We start from the raw sequence: 25,204 nt of genomic DNA, 5'->3' as shown, positions 1-25,204 counted from the left end.
ACTTTTTTCATATATAGGCGCTACAGTAGAGGCTGGGGTTACGTTATGCATCCATTAGATGGTGCTGCGCTAAAGGGAATGTCAACAAAACAGTCAGGTCAGTCAAACTTTATTAATAGATTACAAACCAGCTTTCTGACAACTCCATTCACTCCCAAAATGAATAAACAGCTGTTTTATTATTTTCTCTGAGGTAAAGTATTAGTATTAGCTAGCGATCCAAGATGGTGGGATCTTCTGCGCATGCGCGTCACCGATCGTGCAGGATCACCGATAGCGTCTTGACAGCGAGACCTGTTGCGGCTCAATAGTGATCCATATATAAGGCGCACTGGATTATAAGGCGCATGGTCAGCTTTTGAAAAAATTGAAGGCTTTTAGGTGCGCCTTTATAGTGCGGAAAATACGGTAGTTATACTGTCGACAAATAGCATTCGCCGTATGTCCCCGGCTGCCATGTGGACTCCCTTCCCCCATTGATGAGATTTGCTTATCGAGTAAACTTTTAGATGCCATTTACAATGATGATGATGATGATGATGATGATGATGATGATGATGATAATAATAATTAAATAATAACCATAATGACAAATCCTAATCTTCAGAATCTCAGCTTCTCAACAGTAAATATACCATTTAGGATGATAGTGTGCTGATTATTTTTGTTGAATGAAAATAAAACATTTACTTTGGAAAACAATTATCAGAATTTTTGCCCATCTTCCGAATTGTTACAGACCGAAGCAACAGTTTAATTTGAAACAATGTCTACTTTTTGAATAAAAGAATACAAATTAAAATGTTTTTTTATTTTAAATCCGATTAATTAATAAACAAAATTATCTTAGATGCTGCTCTATTATATATACAGGGAGTCCTCCAGTTAAGGCGCACTCGACTGAAGGTGTTTCGACTTTATAATGGCTATGCCTGATCCGCCATTTTGGCTCCAGTGTTTTCCCATCATCTGCTATTTAGCCCTTAGAGCTAGTGCTTGTGCACTTGTGGGAGCATCTTTGGCTTTTTCACCTCTTTTTTTTTTTTTTTTTTTTTTTTTTTTTTTTTTTTTTTTCCCCTCACATCATGGCCCCAAAGAAGAAAGCTATATCTTCTTGTCAATGTTGGTCCAGCCAAAAGAAAAACAATTACCATGGGCACGAAACTAAACCTCATAAAAAGATCGCAGGATCGAGAGACACCGAACATCGGCAAAGACTTGGGCTTCAGTCGGACAGTCGTATAGCATCTTATTTATTTATTTATTTTTATTTTAATGTATTTTAGATTTTTTTTTTTTATGCAAATTATTTTGATGTAAATAGTGACCTTAACGGGGAAATTCGGGAACCTCGCTAGCGTAGGAACAGAACTCCGACGTATTTTGAGGACTCCCTGTATATATTTTGATTACAGTAGAGCCCTGGAGAATTAATGGATATTTTTCAATATTGTATTTTATTTTTTTGTTGTTGTTGTGATGAGCAAACCCCTGTTTTTCATGGAAACCGCTCAATGCTTTGATAATTGACATCAATTCTAAGCGAGTTTTTGCTATTTGTGGCCCAGCCCGCTCCATAAATACATGTGATGTAAGTAGGTGTTCATGCACATTTGTTATATTTTATCAAAGTGCAGTATTTATCGATATATGGAGTGCACCAAAGTTTCAGGTGAAGCCCATTATATGATATTTAGGAGGCCTTTTAGCGTCTTTTTTTTCAACCGCGGTTGTGTTTTGTTTGCGAATGTGTACTGAGTGAGTGAGAGCTTTTGTTCTTTCTCCAGAACAAGAAGATTATTATTTTTTTTTTTTTCACAAGCGCTTATTCACTGTGTGTGTTTGTGTGTGTGTGTGTATATGTAGGTTGAAGCCTTTCTTTCTCTCTTTATGTGCATTGCTGGCTGCGTGCAGATATTGCATGCCAGACCGCCTGAGTGTGCGGCAATGATAATGGTCCTAGGTCAGTAGTGTCAGCAGCAGCAGAAAGGAGAATTGGTTATTTTTAAGAGCTGTGCAGCGCTCCCCTGGCTGCTTTTAAATGTTAACACAACAGGGAAACATTGAGGTGAACCCTGAGCTCAGCTCTGCTCCCCAACAACAACAACAAAATAACAAAACATACCGAACAGCATTTTAACACGATGGCTGAAAAGGCCTTGGAATACTGAGAAAAGATTTTTTATTACACCACCTTGAATAAAAGCAATGCAACCATACAGTAAATTAACAATCAATGTTCTTGAAAAACAAAGCGCACAAGTGAAGTGGAAATTGCATTTTTCGCCCCTATTAGACACCGTGAGACACAAGAGATAAATAACCTTGTTTGGCACGTGACCTTCCCCCAATGCAATGCATTAGCATGCAAATTGAGTTCTGTCAAATGATCCAAGTATACAGCAGAGGTTGAGAAGACACCAACGGAATTGCTCTCAGCAATTGTTATCCATTACACTTGGATAGAACTTTATATTCGAACCTAGTAGATGGAAGCTTCCTTGTCTGCTGTGAACCTGCTCTGCGTCCATGCACGGATGTTGCTAACGTCAGCATGCAAACAGACTCGCTAACATAAGTGGTATGTTTACGTTTGGCAGGTTTAATGCTGACCATGCTATTTTATGTGCTTGTATGGACAACATGAAACATTTCTGTTTTTGCTATGTGTGCCAAAAAGGTTTTAGTAGCCCGTTTTATTTATTGAGGTATTCACATTTTAGTGTCACGGAACACCTGACAAAATATGTATAATATAAATTATCATGTGCATTATAAGCTCTGTGATTGGCTGGCAACCAGTTCAGGGTGTAGATCCTGCCTCTTGGCCAAAGTCAGCTGGGATAGGCTCCAGCACCCTCATAAGGATAAGCAGTATAGAAGATGGATGTTCTGAGGAATGCATAGTGGTGGTCGTCTTGCATTTCTTACAATTTGTCAAGCCGCTGTAAACCTCATTGCGTGACAAAATAAATCATACAAATATGTATAGACAGTATATCATGTTGCAAAAAAAATGCATCACCTCATTCATCAGCAGTTTGAGCTCTCGTCTGTTAGCTTTGAGTAGAGTAGATAATTGCTTAGGGCCATGTAGTATATCTAACCTATTTTTCATCATAGGCCAGATGGTAATTGTGTTTGTTCACCCTCAAGGGCCCCATCAGTGAAAACTCATAATTGTTCAACTGTTTGTATCTGTAGGTCGAAAGTCACACATCTACTTCAAATCCATTCGACAAAAAAACAAAACAAAACTAGTTTTTGAAGGATGCCTGGAAATAGCTACTTTTAAAATGGCTGACTTCACATCTGTTTTAGGGCATAGGTTTAGTGCGGTCACTAATGACTTTTTTTTTAAAGTTAATTTTCCTATTGATTACTCCATCGATTAATCAATTAACCTACCCCAAATTAAAATAAAAACCAATTTTCTTCTTTTGTTGTTGTTAAGGTTAGATGGAAGTTGAATTTAGTGGTTATAATTGCTCATATTTTATTATTTTCTATACATATGCATTATTATCACCAACAATCGGTTAGCAATCGCAATTAATATTAGCGCGCTAGCCATTAAGATAAACAGATTAAGATAAACAACCGTTTAGTTCACACATGCATGTCTACACAAGTTCAATTGAGTGGATATTAGGGCTGGGTATCAATTCTAATTTCTGCAATCAATTTCATTTTAATTCACAAGAGGTCAGTTCGATTGTTTTTTTTTTTTCCCCCCCAATTCGAGTCACTTCAATTCGATATTAATTATTTAACATCAGTTCTTCTTAAATATAAAAACTCAACAAACATTAAATTCCAAATTATATTTTGTGGAGTCAGTAACTGGTTAAATGATTTAGTTTATTAATAAAAATAACACATAATCACTGAAGTGTTACACAAACATTTACATCAGCAAGGATGAGATGAAATATTTTCATAATTCTAATTCAATAATTGTAATTAGAAATTAAAAAGATTCAAAATTGTCTTAAAGTGTAATAAGTCAGGTCTTTCATAAGTGTGGAAAAATATATACATTTACATTCATGTGAACAGTAAATTTCAAGAAAACGGTAAGATACAAAAAAATTGGCCTTAAAAATTCTTTCTTACGAATTAATGGGATTGGAGATTCAAGTAATCGTTTCATGGTTTTATGAATCTATCAGGCTCAAAATGGAGAGTTGAAAGTTATTGTTCGCTTATTATTATTATTTTTATTTTTTTTAGTATTATTATTATTTTTTTTTAACCCAGCCCTAGTGGATATATCTATCCATCCATTATCTGCTGTGCATGAACATTATTAACAACAAAATTAGCCTATGGTAAACGGTTAGCAATTGTGACTAGCATTAGCATGCTAGTGATTCCCATTTAAGGTAAACAAACTACCCTTTAGTTCACATACAAACTGGGTATCTGCATAAGCGACGTGTTGACAACAGATATGCCTCAGCTATGCTAGGCTACGTTTAGCATTCTTGCAATTTAACACAAATGAGTTTCCAACTGTCACACATCTTAACGTAATATCTAGTCTACAAACACCATGCAGCCAACTAGCGATAAACTGTTACCTTGTAGTTGGACTGTCATTTGCTGGAGACAGGGGGCCATAGCTCAAAATCAAATCCCTGTCACCAACGCCAACATCCTAATGGGTATGCTAAACCCTAAATTCAAGCCACTGCCTGTTTGTGTCTTATTATGTATCAGGAAAGGCATCCCTGTGTGTAAAAACACGGATTTATAAACTGGCCTTTCAGTGTTGCGCCCCATGTGTTTGAACATATTTAGCTGTGATTTTTTTTTTTTCTCCAGGCTTCCCAGCTGCACATTAAGGCAACAGTAAGGGCAGCAAGCTTTGGGGAGTTAAAGTGGTTAGTCTGATAAGCAGAGTCAAGATGCAGCAGGACAAGGGAAGCAGATGTTTGCAGCCCGGCCGCATCTGCTGCGGTTGCTCCAGCCAGATCGGACGCCTCTGGATGAAGCGCGGAGTAAATGGGAGTGGAGTGAGATAGCAGAGTAGAGGGACGGAGATTTAAAAAAAAAAAAGGAAGAAAAGGGTAGCAAGATAGATTAACAGACGCTGCTGGGGTGAAAGGGTTGATGGGGAAAGAGGTGAAAGATTTGTGATAAGAGTGATAGAAGGGAGAAACATGGATAAATAGCTGGCTGATGGCTAAAGGCAGAAAGAGAAATGGACTATCAGGTGTTGGGAGAAGGATGGATTAGCAGATAGCGGCTGTCAGTGCGGGCACATTTTTTTTAACTGAAGGGTAAAGGACGAAGAAATGAGGGACTAAAAGAAAAACAAACGATAGAAGTGAGTGAATCCGCCATTCATGAGTTTTTGAAATGATCTCGTATCGAAGAAACCTGTCACGAAAGAAGAAGACAGGTTAAGATGGATGAGAGAATATATTGGATTGATGGATGTGTAGACAGCTGCGGATTGTCAAGTTAATCAATTTTATAAAGAAATAAGCCACGACTGATAAAGTTGAGTTGCAGCAGGGAAAATGGAGTGCTCCTGTAAGCGAATTTTGTGGGGAAGATTGATGCTGAAGTGAAAAGATAAGTCCTAACATTTTGCAAACTTTTGAGCTGATAAGTTTCACAGCTGAAGATCAGATTAATAATAAAAAAAAAAAAGGCACACATATCTGCTACACTTCAGATTCAGAGTACACCTCCTCCATTTTCAGCACTGTCAAGACAAGAATGTGTCAGTACCTAATATTGTCAAAATCCGGTATCTAAATTATCCATTAATCTGTGAATTATGCTGATTTTCATAAGTGGGTTTCCATCCACCTATTTTGTAATTCAAATTTTCAAGAATTGAAAAAAAAAAAAAAAAAAAAACTGAATGAAAAGCCCGTATCCCACTGAGCGTGCGAAGGTAGCGAATGTTGAGTTCTCTTCTGGGTTCGTTCAAGGTCACTTACGTTTGCCAACTAAAACATTCCTGGCAACAAGAAAAAAAACATGACATCTTTTGGAGAACATCTGGTGAACGTTAAGCGAATGTTTGTGACCTTGAACGAAAGCGTGATGAAAAATCAGGACATAACATGTTCTAAATTTGCAAAAAGTTTTTCAAGAAAAACTGCTGGCGAACATTGTGGTGACCTTGAACGAACCCTCTTGATAAAAATCTATATCCCTTAAGGCCTCAGTATGCTTCTGCGAGAGGCTCGCGTGGAGGCGTTACGGCGTAGCTCCGCTCGTGCGTTTGCCCTCCGACTTGTGCACAATACACATCTGTGCCTGCTGGAGTTTCACACCAAGTCCCGCTGTCGCTATGGCTGGGACGCCACAGAGTGGCGATTCCTCGGCATTTTATGACGGATTCAGGAGGTTCAATTTAATTCAGAAACACGAAACAAAGCCGGGGGGAGAGTAAGTTCATCACCGTGGCAATTAATTATTGCCAATTTGCACCGGTGTCGGCCGTAAACTCGCCAAAACACAACAGCCATGCGCTTAGCGAATTTTTTTTTATTTTTTTTATTTTTTTTATTTTTTAATTATTGCTGTTTTCCGCCTCTCGTCCCAGCCACATATCCACATGCACAGCCGTGGTCTCCAAGCAGGAAGTCGATTTGCGCCGCCAGTTGCCTTCACGGAAACTATCTGGTCGGGGGGCGGGGAGAGAGAGAGAGAGAAAAAAAAAGAAAAAACGCCATCGAACGGACCAATCAGAAGCGAGCTACGCCCCGCCATCTACGGTGTTCAAGGATTGGCGACATGTGCACCGCAGCCGGCCACGAGCGACACGGCGCTTAAAATTCATGGCTCGCGTCGATCATGTGACCTACGGCGATCATCAACGCGAGAGCAAACGTGGAGGCATAAATTAGGCTTTACCTTGACAAACACTTGCAAACGTTTACCACTCAGTGTGATACAGGTTAAAATTTCTTTGTGACAATTAAAATAAAAACATTGAAATGGTTGGTGAACGTCTGGCTAAGATCTAGTTTGGTGAGTGTTGCGACGTTAAACAAACCCTAACAAGAAGTCAACATTTGTTACCCTCGCAAACACTTACAAATGTTCACCCTTCAGTGAGATACAGACTTAAGTATCTCAGTATGGATTTGTCATCGGAAGCCATTATTTCATTCATACCCATGTCTTTGTTCAGGCACAAACATTCCAGATGACAGTTTGCGGATCGCGTATAAGATACAGCCACAGCTGTGAATAGATACATTTACTGTATATTTCTGGTGTTAAAGCTGTCCAATAATGGTTGCTTTTAGTGTTTTTCTGAAATACTTCACCGTGGCACAGTTGGAAAAAAAAAAAAAAAAAAGCTATTGAACAAGACAAATGAGACATACAATACACAGTTGTCATCACATACAGCGACTATATCCTCTTTCGTGATATTTTTATGTGCTACGGGTTATGTCTATGTCGATGGAAAAGGGTGATAAAGTGCAAGGATAAGAGGATTTTCAAATCGTACGTATTTTCTTCACTCCGAGTAGAATAACCTTGAAACAGACAGCAGCCTTGTTGTTATTCGACAGGAGAGCGTTTTGTGAGGGAATCCATTGAAGTGTATGCTCCCAAGACACTATCACGGTAAACAGGAGTGTCGATTTGACACCGCATGTCCGCGCTTTCCAATCCTTCACTAATCCCTTGTCTGTAGCCATGGCATAAGCGAGAGACCACCTGAAAGAGACAAAAACGTAACTGAAATCCAAAATGGAACAATACATTGTTGGGATAACGACTACTGGGCAGTATGTGAGGCATACGTTCTGTTTATGGTATTTTTGTGTCTTGGAGGCTTGAAATTGAAGCAACTCTCCAGCCAATCCATTTTGAACAACACTCCGACTAGTAAGAGTTGAGTTGAAGATCATGCAACTGACTTGGCAATTTAGCAAATTTTGTTTTGCTGACAAAACAGCACGGGGATGAGGTCCTGCCCCAAGTGGAGGAGTTCAAGTATCTCTTGTTCACGAGTGAGGGTAGGATGGAGCGAGAGATCGACAGGCGGATCGGTGCAGCGTCTGCAGTAATGTGCACTCTGTATCGGTCCGTCGTGGTGAAGAAGGAGCTGAGCCAAAAGGCAAAGCTTTCGATTTACCGGTCGATCTACGTTCCAACCCTCACCTATGGTCACGTAGCTGTAGGTCGTGACCGAAAGAACGAGATCCCGGATACAAGCGGCCGAAATGAGTTTCCTCCGCAGGGTGTCCGGGCTCTCCCTTAGAGATAGGGTGAGAAGCTCGGTCATCCGGGAGGGACTCAGAGTAGAGCCGCTGCTCCTCCGCATCGAGAGGAGCCAACTGAGATGGCTCGGGCATCTGGTTCGGATGCCTCCTGGACGCCTCCCTGGGGAGGTGTTCCGGGCATGTCCCACCGGCGGGAGGCCCCGGGGACGACCCAGGACACGCTGGAGAGACTGTCTCTCGGCTGGCCTAGGAACGCCTTGGGATCCCACCGGAGGAGCTGGTTGAAGCGGCTGGGGAGAGGGAAGTCTGGGTTTCCCTCCTAAAGCTGCTGCCCCCGCGACCCGACCTCGGATAAGCGGAAGAAGATGGATGGATGGATGTTTTGCTGACTTCAAAAAGTCTTCCATTGCTTTTGCAGCTTGACTGGCATCCAATCAGTTTGTAGCATTTGAGTGTAAAAGAGACAGAGTCAATGCTGGGCTATTTTTTAATTGACAAAAAGAAATTTTGAGCATGTTCAGGCAATTTTTGACTGTTTGAAGAACTTTTGAACCCTTTTACGAACCCTGAGGAAAACCCATTAGCTTCACATGTATTTGCCGCTAAGTGAGATATAGGTAACTTTTCATTTGTGTTTATAAATTTGTACTTTACTTTTAAAAAGATGATGCTGACACTGGGAACGCCTTGCATGTTTTATTTGTGAAAAATTTGCATTTTCTTTTTTACTGCAAATGAATATCGGCTTGAAATATTGTTAATCGGCCTCCTTGAGTACTAATAATCGGTGTCGGTATGTTGGGCTGTCCACCTTGACTGGGATTAGATCCCCAATCCCTGTGTCCAAGGTCAGTAGTGTTACCCACTGAGCCATCAGTAACACCAGTAACGTTTTGTAAGAATGTTACCTTAAATTTTCTTCCAACGTGGTACACGGCCAAAAATGGCAACCACCTTAAGATCTTTAACCCATCCAAATCCAATTTTTAACATAAATCTGATGGGCCAGAGTATTTAACCCAACCCAATCTGCTCAAAATCTATAACTAGCCAGTGTATAAGTTAGGAAAACAACCCAGCATTTCTAAATTATTGGGCTCCTTTTCATCTTTCTATAAGTAACCAAACAATCCGTTCATTTTGACATCGACTGTCTGAAGTTCAATCCAGACTACATTTGGATCACCTCATCCTTCAGTAGTTGACACCCTCTTTCTACTGTTGTCTCTGAAGACTCATCTCGCTGCATTTTAAAGGAGATGCACTTCAAGCCCCTGTATTAGCTGTCACTTCCACTCACACTCCCACATCGAGAGCCTTGAACCCGTTGCCCAACATGCCTCAGTCAGATGAACTCTGAAGACATACCCTCCAGCCCCTCACCTCAATGATTGCGTTGGACAGGTAAGACGTAAAAAGAGAGGGTTGGGATTGGGGTGATAGAGAAGCGGCAGATAAATGAGGCCTTCTTGATAATGTCTGGATGCTTTATGGGGCATCCTGGCTGTGAGTGATAGTCTTGCTCTCGTTATCTGTCGATTGGGGTAATTGCTGTTTGTCCGAGTCGGGCTGACGGATGGTTATGCGATCTGGAAGGAAGGTTGATGGTGGGGAGGAGGTAATGTGGGGCTAAACCTATCATTCGCCACAAGTGTCTTTACTGGGGAGCAGAATATACTACGGAATATTAGGGTCACGTATAAATCTATATTTTTTTAGGGGTGTGGGGTAATATACACAGAAAAAAAAAATTGCGAAAAATACACCTCGCATACTATTCGGATGTTTGTGCCAATATTTTTTGGTCGGATTTTCAAGTAATGAGATTGTAATTGCTTTAGCAGAGATTAAGCATTAACCATGTTAGGGATTGCAACCATATTAAGCATTTGCACTTTGAAGTGTTAGGTACTACCAACAACGAAGACGCCTTTGCGAAAGTCCACACTCTGAGGAGCAAACATTTAAACTAATTTGTTAAAATTTATATTTACCTGTATATTTATGTTTCCAGAATTATTTTTTACACATTCATACTTGTTTTTTTTTTTTTTTTTTTTTTTTTTTTTGTACAAGTAGCTAAATCGATGTGTCGTATCTGCTGCTCTCTGTCATTCGCTGACCTAAAGTATGCTAGCTTCTGATTGGTTAGTGTTATTCAGCTGACAGGGACTCAGGAAGTGTTGTCACTCTAGCTGTCGTGTATGACGAGTAAAGTTTAAAGTAAGAAGAAATCCATAAAGCCTGTTCCATTACCCACCAATGAATCTTTACGTTAGCGCCTGGTGGACAAAAACCAGCACCTTGTCCAGACCATAGCTGCGCTACGTGTATTTCTTGCAAGTTTGAGTTTTTTTTTTTTCTTTTCTCGTAAATCTGCCACTTTATAAAGTCACAAATTTGCTAGCTTATTTCGCATAAATTTACGAGTTTTTTTTTTTTTCTCTTGCAAATTTGCCAGTTTATAAAGTAGCAAATTTGTGAGTTTTTTTTTTTTCTTGGAATATTACCCCCACCTAAAAACAATATATATATATATTTATACGTGGCCCTAATATCCCATCGTAAGGAGCAGAATACATGTGACAATATGTATTTAACGTTAAGTGTGCTTAAAAGTATTCCGTTTTGTGTGAACTCCCTTTTTGAGATTGTGTGCCAGACTTTATAATGCACATTCTCTCCCATCCATTAAGGGACTTGCTGTTTATATATGAAGTTTCAGAGTGCGGAAGAAACTCAATAATGTTTGCATAAATATTTCAGAAGCATTAGCCATAATTCATTGGCGCCTAATGGGTTGCGATTGCTCAATCTGTGTGCTTCAGACCCCTGGTGTGCTAGAATGTGATTGTGCATATCAATTCTAGGTCCTTAGTCATATGCAGTGTTATGAAAAAAAAAAAATGCAGTCACACCCATGTGGCCACAAATTAGATCCTTAATGAATCGCCTGCATTACTGGTCACATGCCAATTAGGACAGGAAACGGCGATTAACTTGCTGCTCATGTAGCTGGAACTTTGCGTCTGGTGCAGCTTTTTTTCTGCCTGCTGTCTGTTTCAAATATGTGGAAAGCAACCTTCTGTCTGACTGATGGACCGAGCGAGGGTACTTTTTGCCGAATGATTCATTCATTGCGACTCTTGATAATCATTCCATCTGGGTCCTGGGACAGGCGCTCTTGTCGTCGGCGCGTCACTCATCATTTGTCCTTGCCGTACTTCCTTTGCATGCATTACGTCTCCCTGATGCCTTGGAGATGAGCTTTTATCCTAAAGGGGGGTTGTCAGGCTGGACCTAGAAGACATGGCCCCCATCATTCCTCTACTGAGCTTTCGACCCACCCTCCCAACACCTCCCCCGAGCTGAAGCCTGCCACTGCCACTTGCCTTGCGTTTGATTTGATACCAGCCTAAGTGTGAATAAATTCCTGTCACAGCCCATTAAGGAGGCCTTGGAGAGATCTGGCATGTTATTAATTCTCCACAGCTCCTCACTTTCGCCGCCGTCTTCTCTTCGCTATCTCTCACTCGGCTGCTCTTCTCATGCACTCTCACCCTCTTCTCCCTCCCTTCCATACTCACTCGCTTTCTTTAATACCCTGTTAATTACCATGTCTGTTCTCTCTATTTAAATGAGAAATTAAAAGAACGGGGTGGGGGGGGGGGGGGGATTGCTTGCAATTTCAAATTGAAAAGTGATCCATCCACACTGAGCACGTTCACATGCAGTCAACATTTTTAAAACCCAAATATTGCTATATTGCATTGGTCTGCATTCTCTGAATTAGTAATTCACAGCAAGGGTCTTATTAGCAACCTCACATGGCCCATTAGAAGGCTGTGTGTGCCAAGTTTTTTTTTAGCCAAGGTCAGAAGGGCAGTGTAGCCAACAAAGCTCTCGCAAGGAGGAGTCAGAGAAATTTTCATTTCATCCCGTGTCAAGGGAAAACCCAATTATTCATGTTTTGTCTTAACACTGCCTTGTACAGTAAGTATTTTGTCAGTGTGTTTGTTTGCTGACATGGAAAATAGTGTTTTGCTCAGGTTTTATTTTTCACAATTTTCAGGACTAGTGAATCACTGTTGAATCACAACTTAAAAAAAAAAAAAAAAAAAAAAGTATGTGCTTTGATATCCAAAAGCATGACTCTACCCTTTATAGAAAGATCCAGCGCAGGCTTGCGTAAGCATCAGACACACAAGTTCACATAAAAGGGTTCAGTAAAAGAAAGATGTTTTTAATTTACTTTGAAAAGATTCACAACTTGAGGCCGTTCTCATGTCATCAGACGTCCACTGGGAGTCTCAGCACACAAGGGGCTTTTTTTTTTTTTTTAACTTTCGGCTCGTTTTCGCAAGACTCTTTTTAAATAAATAATACATAAATGTCGTTTTGGCTGCTCTTTTATACACCGTTTGTGTTTCGGAGATGACTTGCTCACATTTAAGTGGTTTTTGTTATCCTCCCATCTAAACAACTTTTCTGAATGGGAGGATGCATGAAAATAAAATGTTGAATTTTATTGAACATGTAACCGTAACATATAAATATTAACAAATGGCAAAATAAAAATTGAAAGAAAGAAAGAAAAAAAATCATAACAATCATTAGAAATGGTTTACATGTCCAAAGGGAGTAGGAAGAAGTTAAAAACTTATCTAATCCTAGCCCTTATTCTTTTTATCTTATTTCAATAGTAAATTAACATTACAATAAAAGAAACTGTATAGTTTCATTTTAACATACTACAATTGTATGTACATGAATTTCTTAGATGTACACTGTAATAATACATCATCATACTCACATATACAATTTTCATTACCCTCATAATGGAATCAAAAATAACATTTAATTTCATTTCTGCAATTGTACTAGTTCATGTCTAATTTAAATAATACTCTTGAACTTTACTTTTGAACATTTTTTTTTAAACTCAACAATTGACTTGAATCTTTTCAAGTCATTACCAAAATGATTCCACAAATTAACACCCCTTACAGAAACACACCTTTGCTTAACATTTGTTCTTATTTTGATTATTATTATTTTTTTTATAGACACTTGTACCCCTTACATCTTATATGTTTCGGTATGATCCAGGAAATGGTTGTTTTGCTGTCAAAAACTAGACTCGGTATTAGACTCGGTAAAAGCAGGTCTCAATTGTGACGTGTGTGGATGTCTTCGGATTATCTTTAATAAGCATGGCAACAACGTGGGAAAATCCCTTTTAATCATTGTGGAAATGTAATCAAGATTTTCCCGATGTGTGCTGCAAACCCTCCAATGCCCTTTAAAATTCCTTGAAGGGCCATGTTTATTTAGGCTGTGGCAGAGGTTCTCAGCTGGGGCTTAAATGATATGAGCTCCTGACAGACATTTGAGAGCGATGAAGTTGGACGACCTGTCTGCCCCGAGATAGCTGAGCTTGTGAGTAAAAAATGGCTACCCAGTTAAACATTGCTATATTTTGCTCTGTTGCGGAATTCTGCTCCGGCTTACCGCCAACGCTTGGCCACCCATCATTGGGTTTAAAGCAAGGATAACCCAACCTTCTTGCCCCTCAATTATTAGCATTGAGAAGCAAATCAAAAAGGTAAACCCCAATCAATGGGTGTACTTGGCAGGCAGTCAAGTGCTTAGAGGAGACCGAGGGTGTGCCGACTCCCAGATAGCAAAAGGCTAAATTGATCAAATGTGTTCTGCCCCAGTCAGCTGACACTGCAGCGGTTCCACCTCAGTGCAGAGCACATATTGTGAGCACCCCGGCGGTCGGTGTATGCGAGGATGACAACACACCTATTGTATTTCTGCCACCTCTGGAAGAGGAGGCTTTTATCTGCCTTCGCAATCCTTTATAAAAAGACTTTATTCCCCGAGGAAATCTCAATCCAAACACACACTGGCACTTAAACCCTCCCTTTGAGGAAAGCCATAAAGTTTATAAAGTCAATTAAGTTTTTTTTTTTTTTTTTTTTTCCCTAAACTGGTGGCAAATTGAGTCAGTTTGGCCTCGCTCGAGTCCCTCTGGGGATACTATCAGATGGTTCGACGCAAAACCTACTTAGGGTCACTGTTCCCAAGGCAGGCATCGAGCAGTAAGCAGCTTACATACTTCCACAAGTTTGACTTTCCTCAAGTTTCACGATTTGTAGAGTATTTTAGTGCATGTGCAATTTGGGAAAATTTGCCGTTTTTTGAAAAAGGAAAAAAAAAAAATCCAACCAACTGCTATTAACTGATTCAGATCGTACAAATACTAGGGATGTAACATCCAAACATCACGATACGATATCACGATATGAAGGTCACGATACGATAATTATCACGATATTGTGGGGGGCGTTGGCGGTATTTAGAAATAATCACAATATTCTAAAAAAAAAAAAGAGAGCTCATACTAAAAAAAAAAGCACAATATTGTGCTTTTGTACATAACAGCAATGCATATAAACCACCTACAATTGCTAATAACCTAATAACAATATTGAGGCACTTACTTGCTAATGCAAGCACACATTGATCGCTTCACAAAAAAATTAGGTTCCCCTTCAGCTGACAATTAGCATAGATTTTAAACATAGAAGGCCAAAGCATCCCTAATGAAAATTAAATTGCACTAATAAACTAGCCACTAGAGGGTGCTTGAACTGCACAAATGGAAATCAACCTGACTTTTTTTTAACAGATGTGTGCCTTTTAAATATTGTGAACATGACGATGACGATATTGTGGCAGTTTTAATATCACAATATCACGATATTGCCCTTATCGTGACATCCCTAATTGACACTCCGCCCTGATCCAGACCTGAAATGATATCAAATGTGCAGTGGACTGTGTCGCAATATGACCTGTTTCATCTACAGTATATTTTTACAGGTCAATTAGTGCAAAGATAAGCTTGTCTCCCTGTTCACTATTCGAGAGCTAGAGAATCAATGCGCTGCATCAATACCTTAAGACCATCTACTGCGTCTTGATTTTGTGCAGCAGAGCATGCCTGATTGGCTGCTGCGTTTTTGTTACCTGACCTGTCACATTATCATCAGTGTGATGGAGACCCTGCAACAAACTGGGTAGATTATATATCGTGTTTCTTCGGGCTGATTTCGTGTAAAATCCGTCATGTTCTTTCAGTTCTTGGTAGTCATTTATGTTCTAGATCAGGGGTGGCAAACTGCGGTCCTCGAGGGCCGGAGTTCTGCAGGTTTTATAGATTTCCCTACTCGAAGTGCAGCTGATTCCAATTAACAGGCTCGTTATCAGGCTTCAGAGCTTGCTGATGAGCTGATCATGAATTAGCTGTGTTGAAGAAGGGAAATATCCAAAACCTGCAGGACTGCGGCCCTCGAGGACCGGATCTCGCCACCCCTGTTCTAGATTGTGTTATGGCCGTGATCAGAAATGAGCTACAAGGTAACAAGCAGCAGATCAAAGTGACACACGGGTGATTGCTTGGCAGCTGTGTCATACTGTTTGTTGTTAGCAGCGAAGCTACATTATATAGATACTACTGTGAAAATTATATGATATATCGCACATATTCACAATATAAAATCCATAAGGGTTGGGGCCATGAGTATAGTTTGCAACATATTTCTGTCTATTTTCTCAATGATGCCCATTTTTCCACTACTCTCTTCATTTTTCTATTGTTGAGCAGTTTTTTATGCAGTCTGATCAATAATATCAGCATAGCCAGAAGTGGGCAGAATAAATTGAATTAGCAGGTCCCCCCCCCCCCCCCGACATTAAATTTAAAACGATGCATAATGAAACAAAACACCAACAACGATCTTTAAAACATATTCAAGTGTGGTATTGAATCAATCCAAACATTCAAATATTCACATTTATTAACTTTCTGAATAAGTCTACCACAGTCATATGCCAAAAGCAAAGAATTTAAGTCAGAATGTTGGACCAAAAAGCATTATACATGTTTTGTGGTTAGTTAAAAAGTAGCAAACTGTTTTCAAAAAACCATGTCTGAAAAATATTAGTCATGCTGGAATGATTCTTGAATTTGTAAAGAAGAGGACTTTGAGTTATATATAATAGTATCATTATCAGCATATAGTTGAACAGAGCAGTCTGGGGAAAAAAATACAGCCATTAATAAAATCGTAAAAAGAAGTGGACCCGAAATAGAGCCTTGATGAACACCGCTAGATTTAACTAATTTAACTTAGTCTTTCAAAGAAGCACACTATTTTCTTATTTACAAAATATAGCATATTTACATAAACCAATACCATATAACTTGTCTAACAAGTAACTGTCAAGGTTTCTTGGATCAATAGTGGCATAATTATAAGGTACCGGTAACCATTATTAATAATAAATGTACTTTTTCGTCAATGTTGATGTCTGAGGGATTGCTAGTTTCCAATTTAAAAACAAACAAACAAACATGTAGCACTTAAATGTTTAATTTGGTATTGCCATGTGTAATTCTGACTGGCAAAACTGGAACCTGAAAGTGTACTTGTATCCACTGCGCTCCTCTCCTCTCATCTAATCCCCTCTCCTCACTCACAGACACTTACACTTGTAATTCCCAGCCACATCCACAGAGTCAAAGCTGCGATTTGAGTTGCCAGCGACAGGGCGGATTAGCAGAGGAATCCTGAGTGAAAGCACATTTATGCTCCACTTGCTACGTTGCACCCCCCCCCCCCCACTCCCCACACGCTCCCTTAGCATGCTTGTCATCAAGCGTGAGCACATATTTGAATCTCATTCGTTTCCAAGCCGCCGCCGCCGCTATCTCAAATCTGCTCCTCAAAAAAGCAACCGTGGGGTTCTTAATATTCACAGAAAGCTTTTGTGATCTTGTTTTTGGTTTTACGTTAAATGCTGATAAATGATTTGTATTCATCTTGTAATATCATTACAAGATTAGCTTGTATTTTTCTTTACTGTGTAACGGATCAACAAGCCCTCCCCAATCGGCTTTAATGTGACGATAATGCAACCATAATTAATGGAGCGATGGCAATTATAAAGCTTGATAAGCGTGAAGATTTGACAAATCCCAAGTGTTAACCAATTACTAGATTGATGCACCCATTGAAGAATGACTTCAAGCAATGGAGTAGTCAACAGAAATAGACTTTTTAATTGAAAGCAGCCTTCAAAAGGCTAAAAAAGCACTTCAGTGAATGTAGTTCAGATAAGGAATGTCTTACACAGAATCTGCCTTGCCACAGAAATGCATTGATTAAGGAATCTGGAGTGGCCAGTGGAGCTGAATTGAAACACTCGGCTTTGTTGCTCGTTTTGTTTGTCACCCTCCTACTGATATCGGAATCTTTGATCTGATTTCGACTCAGGCAGGAGGCAGCATGATGAAGTAGATCAGACAATAGTCGAAGACGAGAGGATCATTCAAACTAACTGTCAGCTCCTCTAGTAGCAAAACGTTTTTTTTTTTTGTTTTTTTTTTTTACTTTATCAGCTTAGGACAATGATGAAGTTGGATTAAATCATAGCTAACATGCACACCGCCACCGGCTATATAAACGTTTTACGGCTGACAAGTTCAAATGTATTGTCACTAAAATGTTCCAAGAAATCAAATCTTCACTTGTACCTTTGAACTGAACTAACATACTGTCAGGGTTACCTGTTTGACATCTATTAACTCATTCACTCCCAGCCATTTTCACAGAAGCAGTCCCGTTCGCTCCCGGCTGTTTTACTGGATTTTGACTGACTTTGCAAGGCCCACAGAATATGTGTTCAATTGCTATAAAAGCATGGAACCTACCAAAAGAAAGATTAAAGTCTCTTCTTTCATCAGGAAAAAAAAGTATGTTTCTATCTGTTTCCATTTTGCAGCAATTAGCATTAGAAGAGAGCTAAGTTTCATCAGTTTTCACAAATCTATTCAAAATTGTAAGTAATTGAGCTTTTTTTCTACATGGCCCTGGTTGATCTCCTTTGCTCTGCTGCCACCTGCTGGCCGTTTGTGCAATAACTACAATTTCTGCAACCGTTCTTTCCAGTTGAGAGGCTGCATCAAAGCCTTCTGTATGCTCTAGCATAAAAAAACAACAAAAAAACGTATAAATACGTCTTTGGGACACTTAGAACATAAAAAAAACGTATTTATACGTTATTGGAGTAAATGAGTTATACACGACACAAAAAGGAGATAAGACACTCAGTTCAGGGCTCGCAAGGAGAGAGGAGACGAACTGACTGATACAATTCACTCCTGCACTCTCTGAAAATTCCTCTACTCACCCTCTATTTATTTGGTTTTCCAATCATTTCCAATCAATTATTTGGTTTTGCAACGATTTCTCAACAGAAAACAGGCGACCTCAGCAGACTGGCTCGAACCATTCTGCTGCGTTAGAGGTTGTGGTTCTTCAGGTTTTTGAGTCATCTTCAGGGTATGTGAATTTGAGTGGGAACAGAGCAACACATTCTTCATTGCAGCAAATGTATGATAACTTATTATTTACAATTATTCCTACACATACATGCAGTGACCCTTTTTCTCATAGCTTGACTATCGTCCTAGACCTATACTTCTTCGATACCAGTCTGGTTGTTTGTTTGGAGCACATTTCAAACAATAACCAAAAGTGGCTCTATGAGCGTTAGAGAAATGATTTCTCTCAATTCTGTGCCCACTGAGGCATATGATCTGATATTACAAGTATTCATCTTGCGCTTGCCCCACTATCCATAATGCACTGAAACATTTAATAATGCAATGCGCCACAGAAAGTGAACACTCCAAATCCCTTTTGGTGGAGGATAAACATTCTTTTAACTCGGTCATAATGTTAGTACGCATTTGTCAGCAAACTGGCAAGCCTCAATCCTTATTTGTCATCGTTATCCATTCGTCGGTTTGAAATCTGGACCAGTTTGTGAAGATGAATTGATGAATTTATTTTTGCCGGGTGGTTTGGGTTGACCTCAATGGAACTTTTTAACCACCAGGGCCCGGTTGTTCAAAACTCAGTTAACCATTTAACCATTGGTGAAGTAGATTTAACCGACCGTTAACTTTAACGGTACTGTCATCTTGTTGTTCAAAACTCTGTTAACTTTAACCGGCTGTTAACTTTCTGTTAAAGTTAACACACCTAAGGACCGCCGCTAACTTTTTAACCGTGTGGTTAACTACGTGTTATGTGGCTAATACTGCCTTATTGATGTCCACTGAGCGCACGAAAGAGAGTCTATCGAGGGCTTGACTTTGACGTTGGTGATTAATCTGCTGAAGAGTTAAGCACACGTTACCTCTTAGCAATAACAAAATTCCAAGTCTCATGCTGAGTCAAAAGAGAAATGTTTTTAAGACAAGTTCTAAAAATGGACAGAAAGAAAACATAAAGTTGAATTAAAAATAAATGTCACAAAAACTCCTAAATTACTTAAACAATTGACTGATTAACGTTTTCTACGTCAGCAGAAAACTTCTTCTTCTTTTTTTTTTTTTTTTCGGCGAGTGCCAGGGGTCATTTGGATAGTATCCATTGCTTTCGCCGACCCGGAAGTAAACAAAAAGAGGAATTGTGGGATATATCGGTGCTAACCAGTGACGTAAACGACACTTTGACGGTGCCGTTAACAAACGGCGTGACTAACCATGTTTTGAACAACGCATATTTAGTGGCCGGTTAGTTAACGGCGGGTTACGAATTTAACCGGCGGTTACGGGTTAAACAGTGGTTAAAATAACTGAGAATTGAACAACCGGGCCCTGAATTTTATGCCACTTCCACTGCTTGGTACTTATTGTGGAAAACCATATATTATATATTGTCACCTTAGTTTTGCTAAAACCAACCAACCAAAGACTTTTGCCCAATATGGTATGCGTCCATGGTTCTTTTATCCACACATTCAGCTGATCTAAGGCCATTCGGACACCACTCCTCAGGCGGTCTTTAGGACGACGGCTCTTCCTTCTTTGTTGAATAGTCGTCGAGTAGACATCAAAACAGAATTGTGCGGTCGGCTTTTGAGAGACAAGAAACGTGAGAGTGCACCTGCAGGATGCGTTTTGTGTTTGACGGTCTCGCCATTCCGACCGACACAAAGTCAAGGTCGCAATCATCTGTTCCATCTACATCATTCATACGTACTTCCTGGTACTTCAGAGGTTATAAATGGAATATTATTTACCTGAAGTTACACAAGAATTTTTTTGTGAGTTATTTGCATATCAGCTAGGGTTGCACAATATATCGAAAAAATATCGATATTGCGATATTGGCCCTTGCAATATGCATATCTCAAAGGCACGCAATAAGTTTTATATGGAATTTTATGCTTTTTATATGAATTTGACCAGTCAGATGCTAACTAAAATGTGCATCGCCATTCAATAGTTGAAAATTATCAAGACATAATTACAATTAATTAACTAAGATTGCATGAAGTTGCTTATTTTGCCCAATGAAAAATATTTTTCTTTCATTAGGTAATAAAAATTTAATTTCTTTAGGTAAATGTTAAATATCGCAATAATATCGATATCGCTATCTTCAGCAAGTATTTCGCATATCGCATGTTTTTCCAATATCTTGCAGCCCTAATGTCAGCAAGCTTCCTATAACGAGGATTTCCAACTGTGGAAATTTCATATCTAGCTTTATTGCAAACGCTTGGCTTGATGTTTATGTGGCGCAGGATTAATGTGAGGCAAATGTGTTGCCTCTGAAGCCAAATTCACCTGGTTACGCTTGAAATTGTCATGACGAGTGCACCGATCTGTTCCTTTAAAAGTGTCAAGGAGAAAAAGGAACCAAAAAAAAAATACAGTGCTCTATTACCTGCAATTACAAAGGATTTGGATACTATCTCATTAATGCAGCGTAAATGGCCAAGTTATTTCAAGAGCTGCTCATCAGGCTAATGAGGCATATCATGTTTAATACACACGCATTGCTCACTCTCAGAATAAAAGTGAAAGTCAAAGAGGGAGATAGCAAAGGGAAGATCTGGCAAGAGCGTTCGTAAGAAGCAGTGAGAGCCCTTTGGAGCGAGCGTGAGCGAGAGAAACTGGAAGGCCTCCAAATGTTCCACTCAGGCTTATCTTTGAGGACAATCAGCTGAACAGTTAATATAAGAGAGCTGTGCGAAATCGATGGCTCTAGGTGTTATCTGTGGTGCAAAAGGGCCCGTAATTAGTCACGGCTAAAGGAGTGTTGCCGAAAGACGGAGATGGATTTCATTGGAAGAGATTTCACTGCAAGATACAGTCAAATCCGAAGCAAGATGCTATGTTTGGTACACTAAGCCTTTGCTAATTCAGATTAACACTCAACTGGCTTTTGGCGTTCCACAAGGCTCAATTTTAGGGCCGCTTCTTTTCCCTGTTGTATTGGGTATAATAATTTGTCTTACGATTGATTTCTTTTTATGTACAATTAAAGTGGCTGAGAAATAGAAATGAGCTAAAATCCAGTTTTATTTCATAATGCTCATATAAAGGAATCCTTTTTAGGACATATTGATTTGAACAAATGGGGACATAGTCATCAAGATTCTTCACTAAAATGAGTTGGTGGCTTAGCTCAAGGTCATGCACACTAGGTCAGGGGTCAGCAACTTTTCCTGCCAATGAACCAACTTAAATAAAAAAAATAAAAAAATAAAAGATCTGTATGGAGCCGCAAAACATTTTAACATTGTGATGAAGGTAACCAAGGTAACAGTGTGTTATTGTTAGTTTAATGCACTGAATAGCCGAGAGCTAATTAGAGTTGCACCACAATAGAAATATATGAAAGCAGCATCCAAAACGTAGACATAATTTTTTGAACATATGGTAATTTCCTGCTACTCTTCTTCCTTTTTCGGACATTTTATTGCTATTTTTTATGGCGTTTTCTTTCTGCATTTTTTTCTTACGATCAATTTTGTCACATTTTTGGCAATTTTGTGGACATTTTATGGTAGTTTTCAGGTTTTTTTCTCTTTGTTTTTTTTATAGACATTTTATAGTTACTTTTTGAATGCTTTCTTTTCAGCCTTATGTATTTATTTATTTTTTTAATTTTAACATTTTTTATTTTTTTTTTACTTTTTTGCAATTCCAAAGTCATTTTCTGCTTTTAATCTTCATTTTGGACATTTAATGGTAATGTTTTAGGTCATTGTTAAAAAAAAATAAATCAAATTTTCGTCTCTCTTTTTCTGACAACTTGAACATTTAAACCCTGACATTTTTTGACTATTTAATTGAACTTTTTTTTTTTTTTTTTTAATCTAAATCCATGATTAGTTTAAAGAATATGTAAAAAAAAATAAAATAAATAAAAAATTAGGCTGCAGTCTCCTTGCACTAGGTCATGCTGTGGGCTTTTTTGGACTGTGCATTATTATTATTATTATTATTATTATTATTATTTTGCTCTTCCATTCGCCAGTGTCCTATACTGCTTAATCCTGTTCTATCGCAGCCATCTGGCCTGGCCGGCAGTCCGTCGTCACATGGCACATACAGACGAGCAACCGTTCAGCCTCCATGTTTTTGGAATGTGGGAGGATCAACACAGAAACTTCTGAGCTCAGAATCCAATTCATTCATGTCAATTGCACAAATGCATCTTTGATCAAGTTCACCATGTCATTCAAGAAAAAAGAAAATGGTATGGTATTAATTACCATACCTGCCATAATCTTGCTGGTTGGCATTTTGTTTTCCAATTAGCCCAATAATAATAATTAAAAAAATAATCATCCAAATGACTTGCAATTGTATTTGTTTTGCGACAGAAGCTGAAGCAGAAGAACCAGCAGCTGAAGCAGATCATGGATCAACTCCGCAACCTCATCTGGGAAATTAACTCCATGCTGGCCGTGAGAAGCTGAACCATGACGCACCCACATTACACCCTGAGGAGGGAAGGGAGTACTTGGACCCATGAAGATACTGCAGATTTGCTGAAGTGGCACTTTGATGACAAAGCGAGGACTTGATTTCTTGAGGAGGAAAAGTGTAAAGATGAAGATGACATGGTGTCACACCACCGAGCGGTGAGTTTGGAAAACAAAAAAACAAAACAAAACAAAAAAAATAATATATGTATGTATATATATATATATATGTATATGTATATATATATATATATATATATATATATATATGTATATATATATATATATATGTATATGTGTATGTATGTCGGTGGTGATATTTCGGGACATCTGTCTACCTCGATATTCAACATTTCTATCAGCATTATGAATTCAATTCAACTGCAGTTTTTTTTTTTTTTAATCTATTTGTAGCGTCATAGAGTTAATATAGAAACATAAAATTTATTTAATTGCTGTCATAAATTTTTCAGATTTAATCAACTTAAATACTGAAATAAGAAGTTAATTTCTGCCTGACATTTTGTTGTTTTTAAAACTTAAATTGTCAATGTATGTAAACTTGAACACTTTAACAAATTAAAAATATCAAATTAATACATGGTGTTATTGAGTGATGAGTAGGATACTACAAGATCATTCAGTGCATATTTTTAAATAAGTTGTATGGAATGGTATAATAGTTCTCTTATTGGGCACTTCACAGTGCAGATGGACAATAACCTGAAGTATTTTTATTTATTAATTTTAATATTGGAAAGTGCAGCGACAGTATTTTAACTCATTGCGGCGGAACTTCATGCACTAAACTTGCAGTTAATGCACTTACTAGTTAATATACTAGTCGATTCGTATGCAATGCTTATTTATGTAAATTACATTACAGCTGGGCAGGAATTCACTCGCTCACTGCAGTCTTGGAGATTGCAGCATATTGTGATACATAGAAAAGACAAAGGGATGCTTGACAGTAGACTCCATTTGCAGCCATCATGAAACGGATAATTAGTCATCCGCACTCTAATGACGCGTTCTCATGTCTTACACGACAATATCACTTGTGTTCAATAAAGTGACGATTATCTATTACTATAACCAACTAAGGAGGAGAGATGCAATTTTGAAGCAAACCAAACAAAACAAAAACAAAAACAGCCTCACTGTGAGCGGGATTAATAAACCTTATTTATTATGATTTATTATGTTCCGGGGGGCATTGCTTGCACGGAGGGACTGTAATTATGGTACAAATGTGTGCTCACGCAGTTGAGACGGAGGTTAGAGGAGGAACACGTTTGTGCTCCCGATGCTGTAAACGGAAACAAGTAGGACTCATTTATTTGTAATACACAAACGATATGGCTAAAAACCTTCAACCAGGTACACGAATGGAGATTTTTAACATCATAATCGACTTTTAAAAAAATTACTCTTTGACCATTTCACCTTAAACTGTTCAGCTTTTCCCTACTGCAGTTTTTCTTTTCAAAATTTTACAAATAAAAGTCCAGAAATATAATTTCTTCTTTAAATTAAAAAAAAAAAAAAAAAAAAAAAAAAAAAGCTCAGAGAGGTGAACAATCTTGTGTCTGGGATGATGACGGACACGGTTATTTATTTATTTATTCCGCCGCCACTGTCTGTTTGCAGGGTAACCTCGTTAGTTGTGTCGAATTGAGTGGAGTCGAGTGGGTCAGATGGAGCACCATATCATGTACTTTTAGATGACAAATTATGGACTGAACTCAATTCTAAAATTAGAGATCAATTGGTGTCCATAAGATCAAGGAATTGGTGTCTATAGGGCAGATATGATCATGTTTTGGCCTCTGGGTGTAGTACCCCAAGGTAACCACCAGATGCCGCCAAACCTAAGCAACCGGAGCCGCCTGCTTAGCAAGTATAGGTCATCCCTAGCGAGGCCCAGGTTGGCCTTAAGCCCCACGTTAGCTTTAAGTAAGCCCCACGTTTTGATAAGATCCTCATCCTAGCCCCACATTTTGAACCTTATCAAGCCACAAGTTAAAGAGAGTAGGTGGCCCCACGTTGTAGTGATAAAGCCCCACGGTTAAATAAATAAACAAAGGTATCCTGAATTGAGTAATAGCACACACAATATACAATTTTTACTC

At 38.8% G+C, this 25,204-nt stretch overlaps 1 protein-coding gene across 3 annotated transcripts in view; it reads left to right on the top strand.

The window, feature by feature from the left end:
• med30 (mediator complex subunit 30) overlaps positions 1–23,669 on the top strand; it is a 36,896-nt gene extending 13,227 nt beyond the window's left edge. For 2 of the 3 annotated variants that reach the window (XM_077507816.1, XM_077507818.1), the window contains exon 5: positions 22,971–23,669. In XM_077507816.1, coding sequence (XP_077363942.1) covers positions 22,971–23,066 — 96 coding nt within the window. In that variant the 3' untranslated portion in view covers positions 23,067–23,669. The remainder of the gene's footprint in view (positions 1–22,970) is intronic. The other variant, XM_077507817.1, reaches the window with a different exon arrangement.
• The last annotated feature ends 1,535 nt before the right edge of the window (positions 23,670–25,204 follow it).

Source organism: Festucalex cinctus, chromosome 19 (assembly GCF_051991245.1).
Source record: "Festucalex cinctus isolate MCC-2025b chromosome 19, RoL_Fcin_1.0, whole genome shotgun sequence".
NCBI classification, from domain to species: domain Eukaryota; kingdom Metazoa; phylum Chordata; class Actinopteri; order Syngnathiformes; family Syngnathidae; genus Festucalex; species Festucalex cinctus.
The sequence above is the reverse complement of the archived record's forward strand: the minus strand, read 5'-3'. Positions and strand labels throughout refer to the sequence as shown.